The sequence below is a fragment of the Micromesistius poutassou genome (assembly GCF_964030765.1).
Source record: "Micromesistius poutassou genome assembly, chromosome: 13".
NCBI classification, from domain to species: domain Eukaryota; kingdom Metazoa; phylum Chordata; class Actinopteri; order Gadiformes; family Gadidae; genus Micromesistius; species Micromesistius poutassou.
Window position 1 is genome coordinate 9529630 of NC_140283.1, and position 17477 is coordinate 9547106.

The window sequence follows — 17477 nt, forward strand, 5'->3', positions numbered from 1 at the left end:
GAGTGAGAGACAGGAGTGGATGAGAGACAGAAAAGAAAAATCAGACCCCCCTCCATTCTACCTCACAGGTACAGAAGGCCTCTGACAAGGATGGGCCACTGAGTGCAAATAAAGCTAGTGCATCCCAGAACAACAACAGACCAAGGAGGATGCCAGAGCAAAATGCATTGTACACACAGGATTAGCAGTCCCAATGATTGAAGATGAGGACTTTGTTTTAATGACTGATACAGTTGATAGGAGGCTGACTGTTCCCCAGAAAACTAATAAGCATCTGATTGACAAACATTATGAATCATCATAGGTGTTTTTGCAATTTTTTATTTTTCTGCAAAGAAAAAGCAAGGCCATATTTATTTTTTATATGAGACTTGGTTATAAGATAAATAAAGTTGTTTTATATCACAACAGTTTAGTCTGTGTATGTATATTTCACGTTTATTTCATTAATACACAGGATCAGATGTTAAAATCCCTTGTGCCAAAATCCAAGGAAAACACATATTCAGAAGCCCCTGCCCAAACCAACCCAAAAAAAAAGTTTTTTGTCTAGCCTTATTATAAGTCGCACAATGCCGCGGCGTGCAGCTTTGGTCCGCACGGTTTCCTCCAAGTAGCGCCGGGGCACGCTTGGCCAGGCCTTGACGTTCATGTGGTTTTTCTCTTGACAGGAGAGCGTGGATGCATGCTAAAACGCCCTGGGCTGACGCCACCCACTCTGTCCGTGTTCTCTAGGGGGGGGGGGGGGGTGGGAGCCATGTCCTTCTTTAGACTGCTGCATTTTTTTTTTTTTACCTTTTTAGAGCGCGGGATACAAGAGTGTAGAGGAGAGGCCTTCATGTTTTAGAGTGCCCTGTGATGGACACTTTAATGGCAGGGCCCCCACCCTGGGCTGTGGCTGTGGTATGCTGTGTAATGCTACAGTTCTCTGTTGGGGCTGCAGATGATGCTGCAAATGTTAAGCCTGGCTATAATATATATTTCTATGTTATCAAAATCAAAGGCAATGTTTTGTTTTTTTAACAGAAATGGTGAATACATCATTAGTCACTTTCTCAAATGTGTTTGAGGTCTGACCAATGATTTCTGATGAGCTAATCTTGAATGGTTGCAATTAATGTATACAAAGTAATTGATGGCATGAAATACGAACAGTTACAACTCAGCAGTTGCTTTATTTTCTATGCAGTAGGCACTGCAGCATATGAATTGAATCCAATGATACGCTAAACCATGCAATGCATAAACACAATCGCCACGATGGCTTTTGCTAGAACGCCAACGCCCAGAGCTCACGTCCCGCGCTTCGTGTGTCTGTCCCCCCACCCCCCCTCGGGTCCTCAGATCAAGAAGACGTCGGAGGCCACCCTGACCACCATCCAGGACATGGTGACCATCGAGGACTACGACGTGTCCGAGTGCTTCCACCACAGCCGCTCCACCGAGTCGGTCAAGTCGGCGGTGTCAGAGACCTACCTCAGCAAGCCCAGCATCGCCAAGCGACGGGCCAACCAGCAGGAGACGGAGCAGTTCTACTTCATGGTGGGCGGGAGGAACGCGTGGAGCCAGACGCTCCGGGGAAGTGTCCCTGAGGAGCCTAGTACCTAGAGACAGTCATGTTTGTGTGTAGGCTAGTCATAGATGATGTATTTGGGAGAGCCTCCACAAATCGTTTTTAAAATGTGTTTATTGAGAATGTATCCGGTTCATCACATCTGGTTCAGTTAATAAACGTATGGGAGGAAGATGCACAAGCAGTAGCTTTGCGCATCTTGAGAGTGAAGAGTGCAGAGCTTCTAATTTGAAAGTGGGCAAACTTTTGGTCGGGACAGTGACGTATTTCGCGTGACCATTAAGTAAGAAGGAAGATCAGTGGGTCGGCTTGCTTGTGGTAGCTCACGCAAGTAGCAAATGGAGGTCAACTAAGGCTGAACGTCAGAAAATCAATTATGTAGTGCTTTATTTATAAATCAGAATAACACAGAACAAACAGCATGCCGAAGCTAAACTCCCCCCAAAATACCTCTGCTTTGCAGGGCCAAAAATGTGTCCTCTCCGATTGATAGAAATAGTCTGATTGAAAAGAAGAAAAAAAAAAAGAGGCTTTGATGGGACTCTTGGCAAGTCCCTCCCTCTCCGCCGGATGCCTTATCGCAGATTGCTTTCTTAAGGGCCCGCGCTTCAGACAACCCCAGCCACTGCTGTAATTACTCTCAACTCTCCACAGAAATTCCGGGAGTTTCTGGAGGGCAGTAATCTCATCTCCAAACTGCAGGCCAAACATGACCTGCTAAAGAGAACGATTGGAGAAGGTACAGTCCCCGCCGCATGCGCTTTGCTTCTACAGATAAATCTCCTACCCCCATCCTCTGTTGTAACCTTCCCTTTTACCCGCTCCCTCCCAAATGTACCTCCTTATCTCTTTTTCACCTTCCATTGCATTTGACGTTTCCTCGATTCCCAAATCACAGCCCTGATCATTTCGCTTTTGGGAGTAAGGCGGTTTTGTGATTAACATAGTCTACGCCTCGGAACAAAGCTCGCGTCTGGAGTGATGAAGAAAAAAACTCTGTGAGGAAATAATTATTCAGACGGCAGTTCTCTAAGGGACCGGCCCGAAAAAAAAAAAAAAAGAGGGGATGCAATCAGATTTTACGAGAAAGCGAGCCAGAGCTGAAGGGGAACGGCGGCGTTGTATTATCCGTCTTAGTGATCGATTGCCACCAACTTAATGGACTCCCTGGCATTAGCGGAACCGGAGCTTGCGGCGGTCTCCCCCCTCCCCCCTCCTTGTTCTTCCATCGGCGGGACGGCCTCCAGGGTCGTCCGGGCGGGGGCTAATCCAACCCGTCGACGCCCAGCACCTGTCACATGCGGTCATCGTCACGGTTACAGGACGGGCCCCGTAGCAACGCTCTCCGCGGTCTCGACTCCCAGAGTCCCGGGCCCAGACGGCGTCCCGGGCCAACTACGTCCAGGGGATACACCCTCCTCGATTATAGGCTTGACAAGCGGGGGCCGCGATGACGCATTCAGACAGACAGGTCATATCCTGTTGGCCGCACATCTTTGGCACTGGGGCTTGTCCTAACTTGGGTCGGCCCAACGGCGACTTCCTCCGATCCCAATGCGGTGCGTGTGAGTGTGATCACGCGTGGGTGCGCCCTGCTTGGTCGTTGTTGACCGTTGTAAACACATGGCCGCGTACCATGGCGTGATTCATAATTAACCGCGGCGGTGTTCAGCGTATGAGAGGGCCCCTGCTTCATAGCAGTGTGTTCCGTGCGCTTGGGTAGCGGTTCACCCAGGAGGACGTGGACAGATGGCTGGGCGCGCGCTGCTCCTTCAACTGTGTGCACACCGGGCACCGCAGGGGTCCCAAGGGTCCTGGTCTGGGTCCCGGCCCTGCCTTCGACCGCCAACCTCGAGCCTCCTCTCACGCTGTACTCTCCTCCTCCTCCCTACAGGTCACCGGGCTGACTACATGACCACAAGGTAAAAACACACACGTACAAACACACGCAAGCATGCACACACGTACAGGCACACACACACGGATACACACCAACACGTGCGGGTGCATGTCTTGAGTACAGCCATGCACCCGCACATTTACACGTGCACAGGCACACATACACATACATACACATGAATACACACCAACACACACACACAAGTTCACACAGATCACATGTGAATCAAGACCTATTCACATACCAAGACACATGCATGTTTTGTTCATATTGAATGACATTTTCATTGAGCTATGTGAGCTCAGCTATACTAAGCGTCATCATCATCACATACAATTCTCATTCACCATGAAAGCAGGGTGCAGTAAGCTCCTTATGGGCCAGTGCCTCCCATGTCCTCCCATCATATAACCCGGCCCTAGCCTAGCATGGTGCGCTGTATCTCCCAGTCTGCTCAGAGCGCAGTCGTCAGGGTGGCAGCACCACACCAATTCTTATGTGACTTTCATGAGATCTCCTAAAACTCCTGATGAATAACAATAGCTGGAGCGAGGTGTTCCATGTTAATGGGGCGTGGGCTGGTGAGTTTGAAGGACTATCGTGTTCACCAAGCATCCCACACCCTTTTTGAAGTAGGAGTCGTCTGGAACAGCGGGCTTCTTTGTGCGGACTTCCTCAATAGGAAACCGATATTCTTCATCCAGCGCTCTAGCCTTGACCCGCCATTCAGATCATTACAATGACATGCCATTCAAATAGTTATTATCTCCGTATCAAGCTATTTATTGATTTATATTTCAATGAAGATGTTCTGTATTTATGATTCCTTTACACACACACACACACGCACACGCACACACACCGACTTTGATAGGTGAAAGTTAGGCCCGGATAATCTAAAGCATACTTAACTTTTCGCCTCCAGTCGTCTGCTTAATCAGGGCTCAAAGTCTACGCCGCTGAGCACAAAGGGTGCCTTATCGCCCTAACAACTACCGCTCCGACTGCACCACAGGCCCAGCCTATTGCATAGGCTCTCACACATTCGGTGCATTATTAAAGGTCCTGATCAATGTTCATCATGTCCACGACTCTCAATAACCCACGCTTTAACCCACGCTCCAGGCCTCACAAACACCAAACGGGCACCCGGCGGCCCAGGCCCCACTCTGTGTTTAACGTTAGGTTGTTTAACGGCAACATGGAATCCTTCATCAAGGTACCGAGCACCCGTCCCGTTCTCACCACTCTACCCGACCGGCCAATCGTCCGCCTCGCCTCATTTCCCCTTTGGGTTCCCCCCCCCGAAGCATCTCGGCCTCGGGACAGGCCCACGCCCAGATGCTTTTTTTTCTGGGAGGAGGGAACCCCCTCACCTGTGGGTCCGGGTGTCTGGCTTCCCACCCTTGGGATCGTCTTGTTTAGGATCGGAAGGGAAAGACGCTGACACAGCGCATCCGGGAATGGCTGCCCCCGGCATGCCAGCGCAGAAGGGCAATGAGGACGGAGGCGGGAGGGAGGGAGGGAGGGGGAGAGGAAGGGAGGGATGAGATGGCTAGAGGAGGAGGGCTGGAGGGAACAGTTTGTCGACTGCAGCCGACCCCTGCTGACAAGGCATCACTGAGCTGCTTTGCACTGCCGAGAAGATTGGGCTCATCCTCCTCTCTCTCTCTTCCTCCCCTCTCCATCTCCTCTCGTTCCCACTCTTCCTCCTCTCTTTTCCGCCTCTCCTCCTGTTCTCTATTCCTCTCTTCCTGCTCTCTATCCCTCTGTCTCTTCCCTATCAATTTATCGTCTCATCTGTCTCTTCCTCCGCTATCCCTCTCTCTTCCTCCTCTCCATCGCCCTCTCGCTGTTCCTCTCTTCCTCCTCTCTATCCTTCTCTCCTCCTGTTCTCTATTCCTCTCTTCCTGCTCTCTATCCCTCTCTGTCTCTTCCCTATCAATTTATCGTCCTCCTCTCTAGCCGTCTCTCCTCCTCCCCGCTAAACATCTTTCTCCTCTCTATTCATCTCTCCTCCTCCCCTCTATCCCTCTCTCCCTCTATCTCTTCCCTATATTTTCCTCCTCTATCCTTCTCTCCTGCTGCTCTATATTCCTCTCTTTCTCCTCTATCCCTTGCTTCTATCTTTCCATCCTGTGCTCAGAGAGAGAGAGAGAGAGAGCGGTAGAGAGAGAGCAGTAGCAGGTGAAGTCAGCCAGGGGAAGGCACTCTGTCTGTACACAGTGTACGTTGTGCCAAGTAGCTACGAGTTACACAAGCTCCTCCCTTCACCCTCCTCCCCTCGCCCCCTCGCCCGGGGTCGCTGTCGGCTCAAGCTCAGGCCGTCCCGCCCTCGTTTGCGACCGTGGTTTCGGGAGGGGGGGGGGGGGGGGGTAATCTGGGCACCGCGGGGCCTTGAGGTTTTCGCCCTTTTTTTTTTCCTTTGGTGTGCTTTGGTGGCTCTAGCTTACAATGCTAACGTTGGTGATGCTTGTTTTCTCTCTCACTTCTTCTTCTTCTCTCTTGTCTCTCCATTGTTCCCTCCTACTTCTGGCTCTCGTTCCACCATTCCTCCTCCTCCTCCTCCTTCTTCTTCTTCTTCTTCTTCTTCTTCTTCTTCTTCTTCTCCTCCTCCTTCGTCTTCTCCTTCTCCTCCTTCCACTGTTCGACCACCGCTCCCCTCGACCCCCAGCCGCGGACGACGGAACTCCCACGGCCGACACCAGGTAGACGCCGGGAGCAGCGTGGGGGAGGGGGGCGGGGGTGGGGGGACGGGACGGGGGGGGGGGGGGGGGTGGGTGTACGGTGCTGCTCGTTTCCCCACTTTCCTGTGTCTTGACCCCCCCTTTGCGATGCCGCCCGCGCCCCCGCCTCATCGCTCCATCACTCACCGCATGCAGCAGCAGTAGTAGTAGTAGTAGTAGTAGTAGTGCACTCGTGGCCCCAGCGACCCTCTGTGTGACGTCGCTCAGACAGACTGACCGGCCTCGGGATGAAATGAAACGCCCGTGACTCACAGGAAATCGTGTGTGTGTGTGTGTGTGTGTGTGTGTGTGTGTGTGTGTGTGTGTGTGTGTGTGTGTGTGTGTGTGTGTGTGTGTGTGTGTGTGTGTGTGTGTGTGTGTGTGTGTGTGTGTGTGTGTGTGTGTGTGTGTGTGTCGCCCCCTACGCAACTGTGAGCGCAACTTCCCTTTTTTTTTCTTTACAAGGCTGTTTTGAATGACTCACAACATCCAAATCTGTGTTGTGCAGCCGCCCGCCCCTCTCGGCGGTAATATCTGACATGTACGATGACGTGTCCCCCCCCCCCCCTCCTCCTCCTCCCCTTATCCCACCACAGCCCCCTTTTGCTTCCTGCCGCAGCAACCACCCGTTGGTATCGACATGGTGGCCGTAATCAAATCTGCCGTATCATGAGAAGCGTGTGCCAAGCACGCTCTCCCCCTCTACCCCCCCCCCCCCCCCCCCCCCCCCAGCCTCCAGCACTGAGCCACAGCTGGGTGCCAAGAGGCCTTCCCCCTCACGTCAGGCCGTCCGGCCCCCTGGTCTCATCTGGAACACAACAAGGGGTGGAATGTGTTTTCCAAAGTGACGGCACTTTCTTTTCTTTTTTTTTTTTCATCTGGATTCTCTTAAGGTTTATGTTGTTGTTTTTTTTTTCGTTTTTCTTACGTCACTTCTCCTCACTCGTCGAGGCTCGGGAAGAGGGGGCCCCGTGATTGTTGGCACGGCGCGGCACCCCGCACGTCGTAGCGTAGAGAGTATTTTTGGACGCACTCAAGCTTCCGTGTTGTAGTGCGCCGGGGATGTGGCAAGTTTGAACTCATTGGGTTTGTGTCAGTTTTATGAGCTGCTACCTAAAAGAAAAATCATTAAAGCCACGCGAGAGCCACCGGGCGTGAACGAGTCTGTCTGAGCGAGGTCTGCACATAGTAACTCTCACATAGTCTTCTTCTCTTTTACCGCCGACCTGGGACCTAGAACACCTGCATGTTGCTGTCAGTGTGTTTAGTGGGGGGGGGGGGGTGTCCTGATTCTTTTTGTGCATGAAACCACAACTTTTGAGTGTTTGTAACCTGTGGTCCTTTTTTGTTTTTCCTCCCATCCACAAAGGATTCTGGACAGGCTATCCCGCGTGTGGTTGAGAGTTGTATTCGCTTTATAAATTTGTACGGTAAGTTAAAAGGTGCTTTGGTCAGACTAATGAATTGATTTTGCTTATGAAGACAGAAGCCACCCTACAAACCAACACCAACCCTGCTAACTAAAATATATGATAAACTATTAGTCTTTGCGTGTCAGAGTGACACACGCTGACACGCACACACATTTTTCATGCTGTGTTTATTTGGGTGTGCACATTGGTGTCTCGTCACATCAATTAGTTCCATTTCAGTCACAGCTACGGTGAAATGCGATCCTATTTATCATTCTGAGGCCCTGTGCCTTCTAACTGACCTTCCCAATAGCTCCACAGACAGACAGGCTTGCTGGGTGACAGGTACTGGTGTGGATGTTTATTCAGCCTTACCGGGAGTCCTGACATGTGTAACGCATGACAGCCTGGCTGGTTTGGTTCCAGTGGCTGAGGAATATAAGCAAGGCAGCCATCTTTGCGTGTGGACAGAGAAGCTCAGAGTAGAATGTGTACAGCAGACTTAATTATGTCCATTCCTGACCTTCCACCTGTACTCTTATTTAACTGTAATCCATGGCCATAGGAAGGGTGGATAAACCCTGAATTGCGGCATCTGGACTCTCATTAGTAATCTTTAATTAGGAACGAGACAAGATGTCGCTTATTTCCGCGTAAAGCAAGGTTTTTGTTCTCCTCTGATTCTCTGAATTGAACTGCTAAAAATATGTTACGTTTAAGTTGACGCACTTTAAATTGTGGAAGTCCAAAACTTTCAAGGTTCCTATCATGACAAATCAAAATGGGTGACGGCCTTGTCTAAGTCACTATGCAGACGTTGTGGAAGTGACTTATGTGTTTCTGCCGTCTGTCTCTCTGCAGGCCTTCAACATCAAGGGATATTCAGAGTGTCTGGGTCCCAGCTCGAAGTCAATGACATCAAGAACTCTTTTGAAAGAGGTATATCTCTCTGAAAGAGTTTTTATTATTATATATATATGATACCATGTATTATGTTTATTATCAGATTCTTGCTTATTATACATAATTAACCGGCGTAAATAGTTCATCCAAAAGCCTCTCCGTGTCTTGTGTCCTAGGAAACGACCCACTGACAGATGAGGAGAACAACCACGACATCAACTCTGTGGCCGGGGTTCTCAAACTGTACTTCAGGGGTCTGGAGAACCCCCTCTTCCCCAAGGAAAGGTTCAACGACCTGCTGTCCTGCATCCGTAAGCACCTCCAGCTGTTTTTCTTTCTGGCTCATGTTCTTTGGTTCTTAATAAGAAAAGTGGCACAACATTAAGACGACTGGACACTACTGCTTGCGCTACAGTCGCTTGGTTGTGAAGGGGATGGCCTTCGCAGCTTTCAGGTGAACGGTTCAGTGGAAGATTCCTTCCTGTTCCGAGCATGGAGGTTTCCTGATTCTTCTGGTTCTTCTACCGAACCACTGGCTTGTTGTTTTAAAGGTTCAGATCCAATTCATCCAGCCACTTGTCCTAACCCTTCACCTCCTCTATGGTGTATGCAGTGTGAAAAATATAGAAATGTAGTCAGGGGTGAATCATTAGTTTAAGCTATATGTCACCACTGGAACGTTACAATCATCCGCCGTACGCTTTACCATCAGAAGAATGCGTGAAGACATGTTCTTGTATACCACCTCGGTCATCTTTAGCGTTTCAGAGGGGTATTGTCCATTGTCCATCTCACACAAAGCTGAGATGACGGGCTGCTTTTAGCGGCGCATCGCTGGGGCTGAGCGTTTACATCGACTCATACATCTCCCATTGAGGAGCTGCTCAGTACAGTACATTGTTCGCTGACTGGAAGGCTGGCCCCCCCGTCTCTCGTGTGCAGCCGCTCTGTGTGGGGCTTTGTCCGGTTGCATAAGATGCTGTCCGGGCTATGAAGGCGCTCCGAACAAGTCGTGCCTTTCCTCTTGGACTTTAGGAGTCACAGAGTCACGTGGGCCATGTGTGTGTGTGTGTGTGCGTGTGTGTGTGTGTTTGTGTGTGTGATCTGACCTTATTCTGTCTGTGTTGTGTGTGTGTGTCTTTTTATATTCTTAGGATATGAGGATTCCCTATGCCGACCCCTCCAGTGAGGGATTTATACTGAATGAATCTCCCCTCCCACCCCCTCCATTAAAAATGCATCACTAAAACAATTTTGAAAAGTCTTCGAGACAGGCTATAGTGCATCACTTCTCAATGCACACCCTGCAAATGGGTCAAACACATCCAGCCTTATGAGTTTATATCACTTCCCTATTATTTTGCTGACATTATGTCTTGCCCCACCGCAGAAGCGGTCTGGACATGTCTTTCCTGGCTTTGCTTTAAACAGTGTGTGTGTGTGTGTGTGTGTGTGTGTGTGTGTGTGTGTGTGTGTGTGTGTGTGTGTGTGTGTGTGTGTGTGTGTGTGTGTGTGTGTGTGTGTGTGTCCCGAGCCCACAAATATTGGGCCACACGCGTGTAGGAGTCTGAAATAGGGTCGTTCTTTAAATAGCGTCTTCAGCCCTGCTCCGAAGCCTCACAGGAGCCTAGTTAGGTACTCAAGCCGGGATGAAGTACATGACTGCTATCCCCACCAGCACTGATCCCTAATGGCTCACGCTGGTTACAGGAGGAAGGTGACGCCGCTATTTCTGGCCGCAAGTGCAGCTTAAGACCACTTCTACTAAATAAATCACGTGAAATGGGGTGGCACAACAAGGGTGGAAGGGAGTCAGACTCCTGAAACAAAGTTGGCTCCAATAATAAGAGGAAGCTGACAGCAGTAAATGTGGTTCTTTTTATTATGATCAACAACCTTTTGATGTGTGTATATCTCTGTGTGACTTTGCGAGAGATGATTAGAAATGTCAACATCTGCTACCCAACCTTAGCGCAGATGTTAATAAGTATAAGTAGTAAGTATAAGTATATAAATTAACGTATACATTGATGCAGCTGCCTGCATCAACGTATACATATACGAGTCGACGTATACGTTAACTACTATGAGTCCTGACTTCCTGCCTCGCTTCCTGTTCTTGTTCCCTTTGTGGTGACTGTGACGGGAGGGAAACGCGCTAAGCTGAAGGATGTTGGCATATAGTGACAAGACCCCCTGTAGCCCAGCCCCACACTCGGTGTGTTTACATGCCCAGCGGTTAGTCGGAGCTACCAGGCGGCGGTGGTAATCCCGTTGAGGGATAAGCATACTCGTCATTATCGTGCTTACAATGACACTAAACTAACCGGGTTACGGCGGCTAGTTGAATACCGGGTTTACTCTCCGAGCTACATATAAAGGTTTAGGTGTTTACATGGAAGTTAAAAAAAAACATGGTTACGCCCTAACTTGTGCAAATTATATGCCTGTTTTGTAATTGGAACAATCAGTTTTTATCACAATTGAAATGATGCACTTCAGGGCAAAATTATGCACTTCGGGGCACTTCGAGTTAAGCATAATTCAATGCTTTCTTTTCTTTCATTTAATTTTAGAAGGTTACTCTCCTATTCATACACTGTTACCTTAATGAAATTGTGTTTAATTATCAAATGGATGATTGAGGTGGTTAAATATGCAAAGCCACTCGGCGGAAAGTTGGCAGAGGGCTTTCAGAGCAAAGCATGATTGACACAAAAGGAAACTGATTGTCAGACTATTGTGGTAGAAACCTGACGGGGAGGTTGGAAACCTACAGATGCTGCTGCCTTGTTGTTCTTATTAATCTCACACACACACACACACACGCACGCGCGCGCGCACGCACGCACACACACGCACTCTTCCAAATACGTAAATTTGTAAAATAACAAAAAGAAAATAAATGCAGTATATCTCTATTTACATTATATTGAAGGCATGTATACACCGGAGCAGAGCTCGACTGTTACCACACTGACCCGTGTCCATGTGGTCTGCGGTTTCTCTTTCAGGAATAGAGAACCTGTACGAGCGCTCGCTGTACCTCCGTAAGATCATCCTGACTGTGCCCCGGTCCGTGCTCATCGTCATGCGCTACCTCTTCGCCTTCCTCAACCAGTGAGTCCCCATCACACAACCAGCCTGCTTACGGCCGTCCTCCACGCGGATGCACCCCAGTACGACTAAAGGCTCAGTTACGGTTCCACGTTGACACCAACACAGTGGACCGCGGAGACGCAGTCCTGAACCTGTATTGGTTCTGCGTCGTGTTTTAGTGAGCGGACCAATCACAGCCCTTGCTGCTGCGTCACCTCGACGCAAGGTTACAATTTTTGGGAGGTGCACGTCAGGCCCTTGCGGTGGACGCAAGGAAGGGTCTGCACGGACCGTAAACCCCCTTGCGTTGCGTCAACGTGGAACCATAACCAAGCCACGGGTAAAACTGTGAAGATTTGTGTTTTCATGACGAATTCTAGTCACGCAGACTTAGAACGGAACCGCGCGGACCACGCCCCCCTGAGGGCGTACCATTCAGAGCGTGGCCGTCCACTGTGATGCCTGAACAGAACAGAGAGAAGAGTTATGTTTGAAGCTCGCTTTCGGACCTCCACCCCATAATCAGGATACTAAAATAATGATAGCCTAGGGTATCCCTGCCCACAGCCCAGCATCTGTCCCCCGGCTGCCCTCGCTGCACTAATGCATGGGTATCCATGCCAACGGAAATGATTAACTGCACACTTTCATCCCTTTTTATTTTTGGTTGTATACAAAGTAATGGTTTATTAACATGTGAAGTATGTAATGTTTGGATTGTAATGGCCATTGTACCGATGAAAGCGTGATAGCTGTTTATTTTTCATCTGCCGGAGCCCCGACCAGCTACTGTATGGTAACTGGTCTCTACTGGTGAACTGGTGTTCCTAAGGTAGTGGCTTTCATGTTTGACTCCCAGAGGAAAAGTACTAGGTTGAAGCCGCAATGTCTTCGGCATTCTTGTATAATGAATTCACTGGGAGTCTCTTTGGACACAATCAGTATGCCAAATAGCTATAGGGTGAACCGCAACCTGTAATTAATATTATGTGGAACATCCCTTTTTTTTTCCCCCTGGTGTGATTCCTCTGGCGAAAAAATACACGTAATAAACTAAAACCACCTCCTCCTACATTAAGTCACCACAGGCTTTGTTTCTCGCCTGCGTCTCGCCCTCACCCTCCCCGTGCGCCCGTCCCTCCACAGCCTGTCCCAGTACAGCGACGAGAACATGATGGACCCCTACAACCTGGCCATCTGCTTCGGCCCCACGCTGATGCCCACGCCGGACAGCCTGGACCAGGTGTCCTGTCAGGCCCACGTCAACGAGATCGTCAAGACCATCATCATCCACCACGAGACCATATTCCCCGACGCCAAAGAACTGGACGGGCCCGTCTACGAGAAGTGCATGGCCGGGGGAGACTACTGGTGAGAGAACGTGTTTGTTAGTCCCAGCTGACACGCTGGCTTTTTTGGGGGAAGTCTGTGTTACGTTTACATTCACGGTTTACATTCACCATGCAAGGTCGACGGCCAGCGTGTCGTAAGCAGTTAGAGTTAGATGTCTTGCTCAGGGACACCTCGAAAATCAGCTAGGAGGAGCCGGGGATCGAACCAGCAACCTTCCGGTTACGAGTCAACCCGCTCTACTCTCTCAGCTAAGCCTGGATAGGCTCGTACCGTACGTAAAGTCTCACTCCAGACCAAAAAAAACGAAAAGGATGCTCGCTGCGTCTCGAGTTAAAAAGCAGCATGTCGGCGTGAAAAGACCGTATTGCGCTGAAGGGATCCAACACATATCAGGGTAATCTCAGTTCCAGGCCTCATCAGCGGCCACCCGTAAAACGTGTGTTAATATTCGGGTCGGCGCGTGGGTCGGCGAAGAACGAAACTGGAGCTGGTAAACCCTCCCAGCTGAGGTCACCGGGAGGACCTCCACAGATGTGGGGCGAGTGAGATGCTGGATGTAGGTGGGTGGGGGGGGGCGCGCTTGGGGCGTTGGGAAGCAAGACAGCTGGTGGTTTCATTCCGTTCTGTACAGTAAGAGAGGAAAAGCGGGGGGCCACGGAGCCAAGCTTCTCTCATGTGGGGGCCCGACTCTGGCACTGCAGGCGTGTGCGCCAGGCCTGAGCGTCAGAGCGTGTGTTAGAGGGGGGGTAATCAGGGTAATTACCCCACAGCCGGGGGGGGGGGGGGGAGCTGTCTGGGGCTGAGGAGAACATGACGTGGGCTCTCCCGCTAGGAACATGCAGAAACCATCACTAAGTAGGAAAAAATGTCAGAGGAATGGGGAGCCATCTAAGGCGGGCGGGCGGGCGGTGAGGTCACTCTGTGCCCACGCTCACACTGGAGTAGAGCAGTGTTTAGCGTTTTGACTTTTTTCGGGGTCAAACGGTCGAGCACTTTGACAGCTTCCCGATTTGAAGCCAGTGTTTAGAGTACCTCCATTACCCTTGGCACACTCACCACTTTATACTGGGTTCTTTTTCTCAACTTTTCTCTTTGGCTACTACTACCTCTCTCTTTCTTTCCCTGCCTCTGCTCTTCCTCTTCTTCTTGGGATGGGTTTCCACCTTTCTGTCACTCTCCAACTCTCCTTTGTTCTTCACCCGACCTTGATTATGGGTACAGAAATGCTAAAAAGGCAGAGCTGACGGCTCCTTCAGGCCTTGAGAGATTTCCCTCTTTTTTAGAGGTTTACCTCTGTCCTGTACTGACACCTCCCTCTTTACTGTCTGTACTGTGCACCGCTATTATCAAAGGAACATTTGGGGATTTTACCAACCTCAGCCTTATTATCTGATCATTTTGGGGCCAAAGGACAAATGCAGAGAGCAATTTCTGAAATTGGTCCAGTATTGAGTGAGAACGCTGCAGGCGTAATCCACGAAAAACGGGCTGCAGTGTAATCCTTTGGGGCAATGCGCCCCGTCAACATACGTCCAATCAAAGTGCTTGTTTTTGGCACTGATTATATTCTAACATTTTGGAAAGGATCCTTAGAGAGAAATACTGCTTTCCTCTTTACCTTCCGCTCGATCCCGGTCTGTTGTTGTATTGTGTTGAACCACGTCTCGCTCAAGGATAAGTCTCACTCGGAAATGTCCCTATTCTCATCACAATCTCAACGCTCCTACACCCAAATCTCTTAGATAACACCAGACGACGCTTTCTGTAGTCCAACACAACAACCTCTCCACTCTCTCCCATTTCCACCATTATCTCCCTGCATTATCTCCCTGCTCCTCAAGCGAGACTTGGTCGGACACAATAACGAACAGACCGGATCAAGCGAAATGTAAATAATAAAGATGGAATCCCAGGTTCCCTCAGACACTTGGAACAGAATACAAATCTTCACGTGTGTGTGTGTGTGTGTGTGTGTGTGTGTGTGTGTGTGTGTGTGTGTGTGTGTGTGTGTGTGTGTGTGTGTGTGTGTGTGTGTGTGTGTGTGTGTGTGTGTGTGTGTGTGTGTGTGTGTGTGCGCTCCCCCCCCCCCCCCCCCCCCCCCCAGCGAGAGCCCCTACAGTGAGCACGGAGCGCTGGAGGAGGTGGATAACGAGGGGGGCACTGAGACTCAGACCAGCGATGACGGTGAGTCCCTAACACACTCTACACACTTTAATACAAACTCTGCACACTCTTCACACAATCACAAGCAGTGAGGCAAATAAATGTCATTGGAACAATGGATATGTGTATATACATTTTTTTATTTTTACTATACTCAAACGTGAAAATACAATCTTGGAAAAGTCCAAGAAATACTCTGTATGACAAAAAGCTGTGCTCAAACTTCCATATCCAGTTACCTTGGACTTGGTGAGTGAGTGAGTGTGGAAGGCAGAGTAAATCCAAGTCTCACCATGGGTGGCTAATCCTGCTTCTGAGCCTGCTGCTGTGTAAATATATGTAAACTTAAAGTGGAAGGGAACTGCAAGGAGGATGGTGAACTGTCATGGGGACCTCAGGCCGCGCACTCACACGCACGTCATGAAATGCGTCCGGTGTAGTCGGCTACAAACCGGCTTCTCTTGGAAGTTACATTCAGTTAGATCAGTTTTTAATTCGGATGGTTCTGAAAGGACAAGGCCGCTTGTGATTAAATGTCTTTTCTCATTTAGTTAATAGTGAATGCGACGGTCGTCTCGGAAGAACTCTGGTTCTCTCGAGACGTGAAACAAAATAGTCATCAATTAACGCCGCCGTTTAATGTGATTGATGGACTCCATTTTTAATGGAGCGTCTGTCTGGACAGATCCATATCAAAGAGCAGTTGAAAGCAGACACCGAGGTGCAGTCGGGTGATTATCCGCTGGCAGCGCACAGTGAATGTCAGAATAACAAAGCACTTTTTTACTCAAAGCAATAAAGTAGACCAGGACTCTGCAGACAACAGCAGAACGTGTGGGCAGGAGCAGCGCACCTCAAGTTGTGACAGCCAAAGCGTCATCACTCGCGAACAACGTCTGCTTCCCCCCTAAAACCTGTTTCCATGGTGATCACAGAAGACCCATTGCGTCGCTGTTGCGATCCGGAAAATAACATCTCTTTCTACCATCGTTGCACCGCAGTAATACCGTTTGTCTGATAACATAATCCGGCGCTAGTGAAATAACACTATTACAAAAGTGGTTAAACTCAGACACAGGTCGAGTCTAATATCATAGTAATAGGTCAATGTAATGACCTATTACTATGTAATGTATTAACACAATATTTATATAACATAGTAACAAGTTAGGCTCTCCCACAGGATTGCCATGGTTGTTCACCACCAGGGAATGAGTTTATGGGTGGGGACGGAGAGCTTGCAGAGAGAGTCTGTGGTCATCATTAACTGCTAAAACCCTGTGATCTCATTTAGGAGTTAAGACACCCAAGTAAGCCATGACTCTCCAAAGGAGCCGTTCTCTTTGTTAATCTGCAACAACGTGGCTGTTGTAATTAGTTGGGATTGGACGCTTTTGGGTTTCTTTCCTTGAGAGAGAGGGGGAGAGAGAGAGAAAGACAGCCCCCCCAACCGATGAGGAGAGCCAACAAGGCTTGGCTCTCCTCGATGAGCTTGAGATTATGGCAGCCTACATCCGGCCCATTGACTCCTTTCAGTTGTGTGTGTGTATGACTGCCTATAACCAGAAGACTGGAGCTGCGCGATTTGTATTTTTGAGCAGCACAACATGCATATCAATACATGGATGTCTCCTCTGCCGGTAAAAAACACAGGAGGTCAGAGGTGAACCAGCCGGCACATTGATTTAATCTCACATTGCATGGGTGTCCGTGTTTGTGTACCCCTGTGAGTTATAGGCCCTGAGTGGATTGTGTGTGAGCAGTGCATCTCACTGTACACTGTGACCTGGGTCATTAAAGATCCCAGTGCAGCGTCCCCTGCTCCGGGGGGAGGAGGCTGAGCAGGATGTGGGGTTAATGCTTGTCTGATGGAGCCAGGGAAGAGAGCGGGTTTAAGCCAGGTCACACAACTGGGACTGGGAGGGAGAGTTAAGGGGCTCTTACTTCCTCCAAAATGAGGCTGATTGATTGGCCCTGAGCTATATGTATGCGTGAATGCGGACAAATGGCCAGATCACTTCAGGGTAGGGCTTGAGTACGGCGTTTCCTAATGGAGTGGTCCCTGCTTTAACATCACTGCCCATCTTTAACTTCTGTCCATCTCTGGGTGGATTGTTTACAAGCTTGCCAGCGGTGTAATGTTTTGTAATGCCCTTAACTGTACAAGCGTGACGGGTCAGCATACGTCTGCAATAAAAGAGACGGATGGACGGATAAACGGAAACGACTCTAAAGCAGAAAAAAAAACCGAGACCCGAACGGAGACGGTATTATCCGGCATCGATTGCGCCGTCATTTTTTATTAACCGCCCCCATCTAATTAAATGGGGGGCTGTAAATTTCCTGTG

General features: G+C 49.5%; 1 protein-coding gene across 4 annotated transcripts in view; it reads left to right on the forward strand.

Moving 5' to 3' along the window:
- Positions 1-17477, forward strand: part of srgap1a (SLIT-ROBO Rho GTPase activating protein 1a) — a 75688-nt gene that overhangs the window by 48296 nt on the left and 9915 nt on the right. For 3 of the 4 annotated variants that reach the window (XM_084477346.1, XM_084477347.1, XM_084477349.1), the window contains 10 exons: positions 1345-1542; positions 2228-2312; positions 3468-3495; positions 4599-4692; positions 7569-7629; positions 8473-8550; positions 8691-8825; positions 11529-11634; positions 12760-12984; positions 15071-15150. In XM_084477346.1, coding sequence (XP_084333472.1) covers positions 1345-1542; positions 2228-2312; positions 3468-3495; positions 4599-4692; positions 7569-7629; positions 8473-8550; positions 8691-8825; positions 11529-11634; positions 12760-12984; positions 15071-15150 — 1090 coding nt within the window. Of the gene's footprint in view, positions 1-1344; positions 1543-2227; positions 2313-3467; positions 3496-4598; positions 4693-6147; positions 6182-7568; positions 7630-8472; positions 8551-8690; positions 8826-11528; positions 11635-12759; positions 12985-15070; positions 15151-17477 lie in introns of all 4 variants that reach the window. The other variant, XM_084477348.1, reaches the window with a different exon arrangement.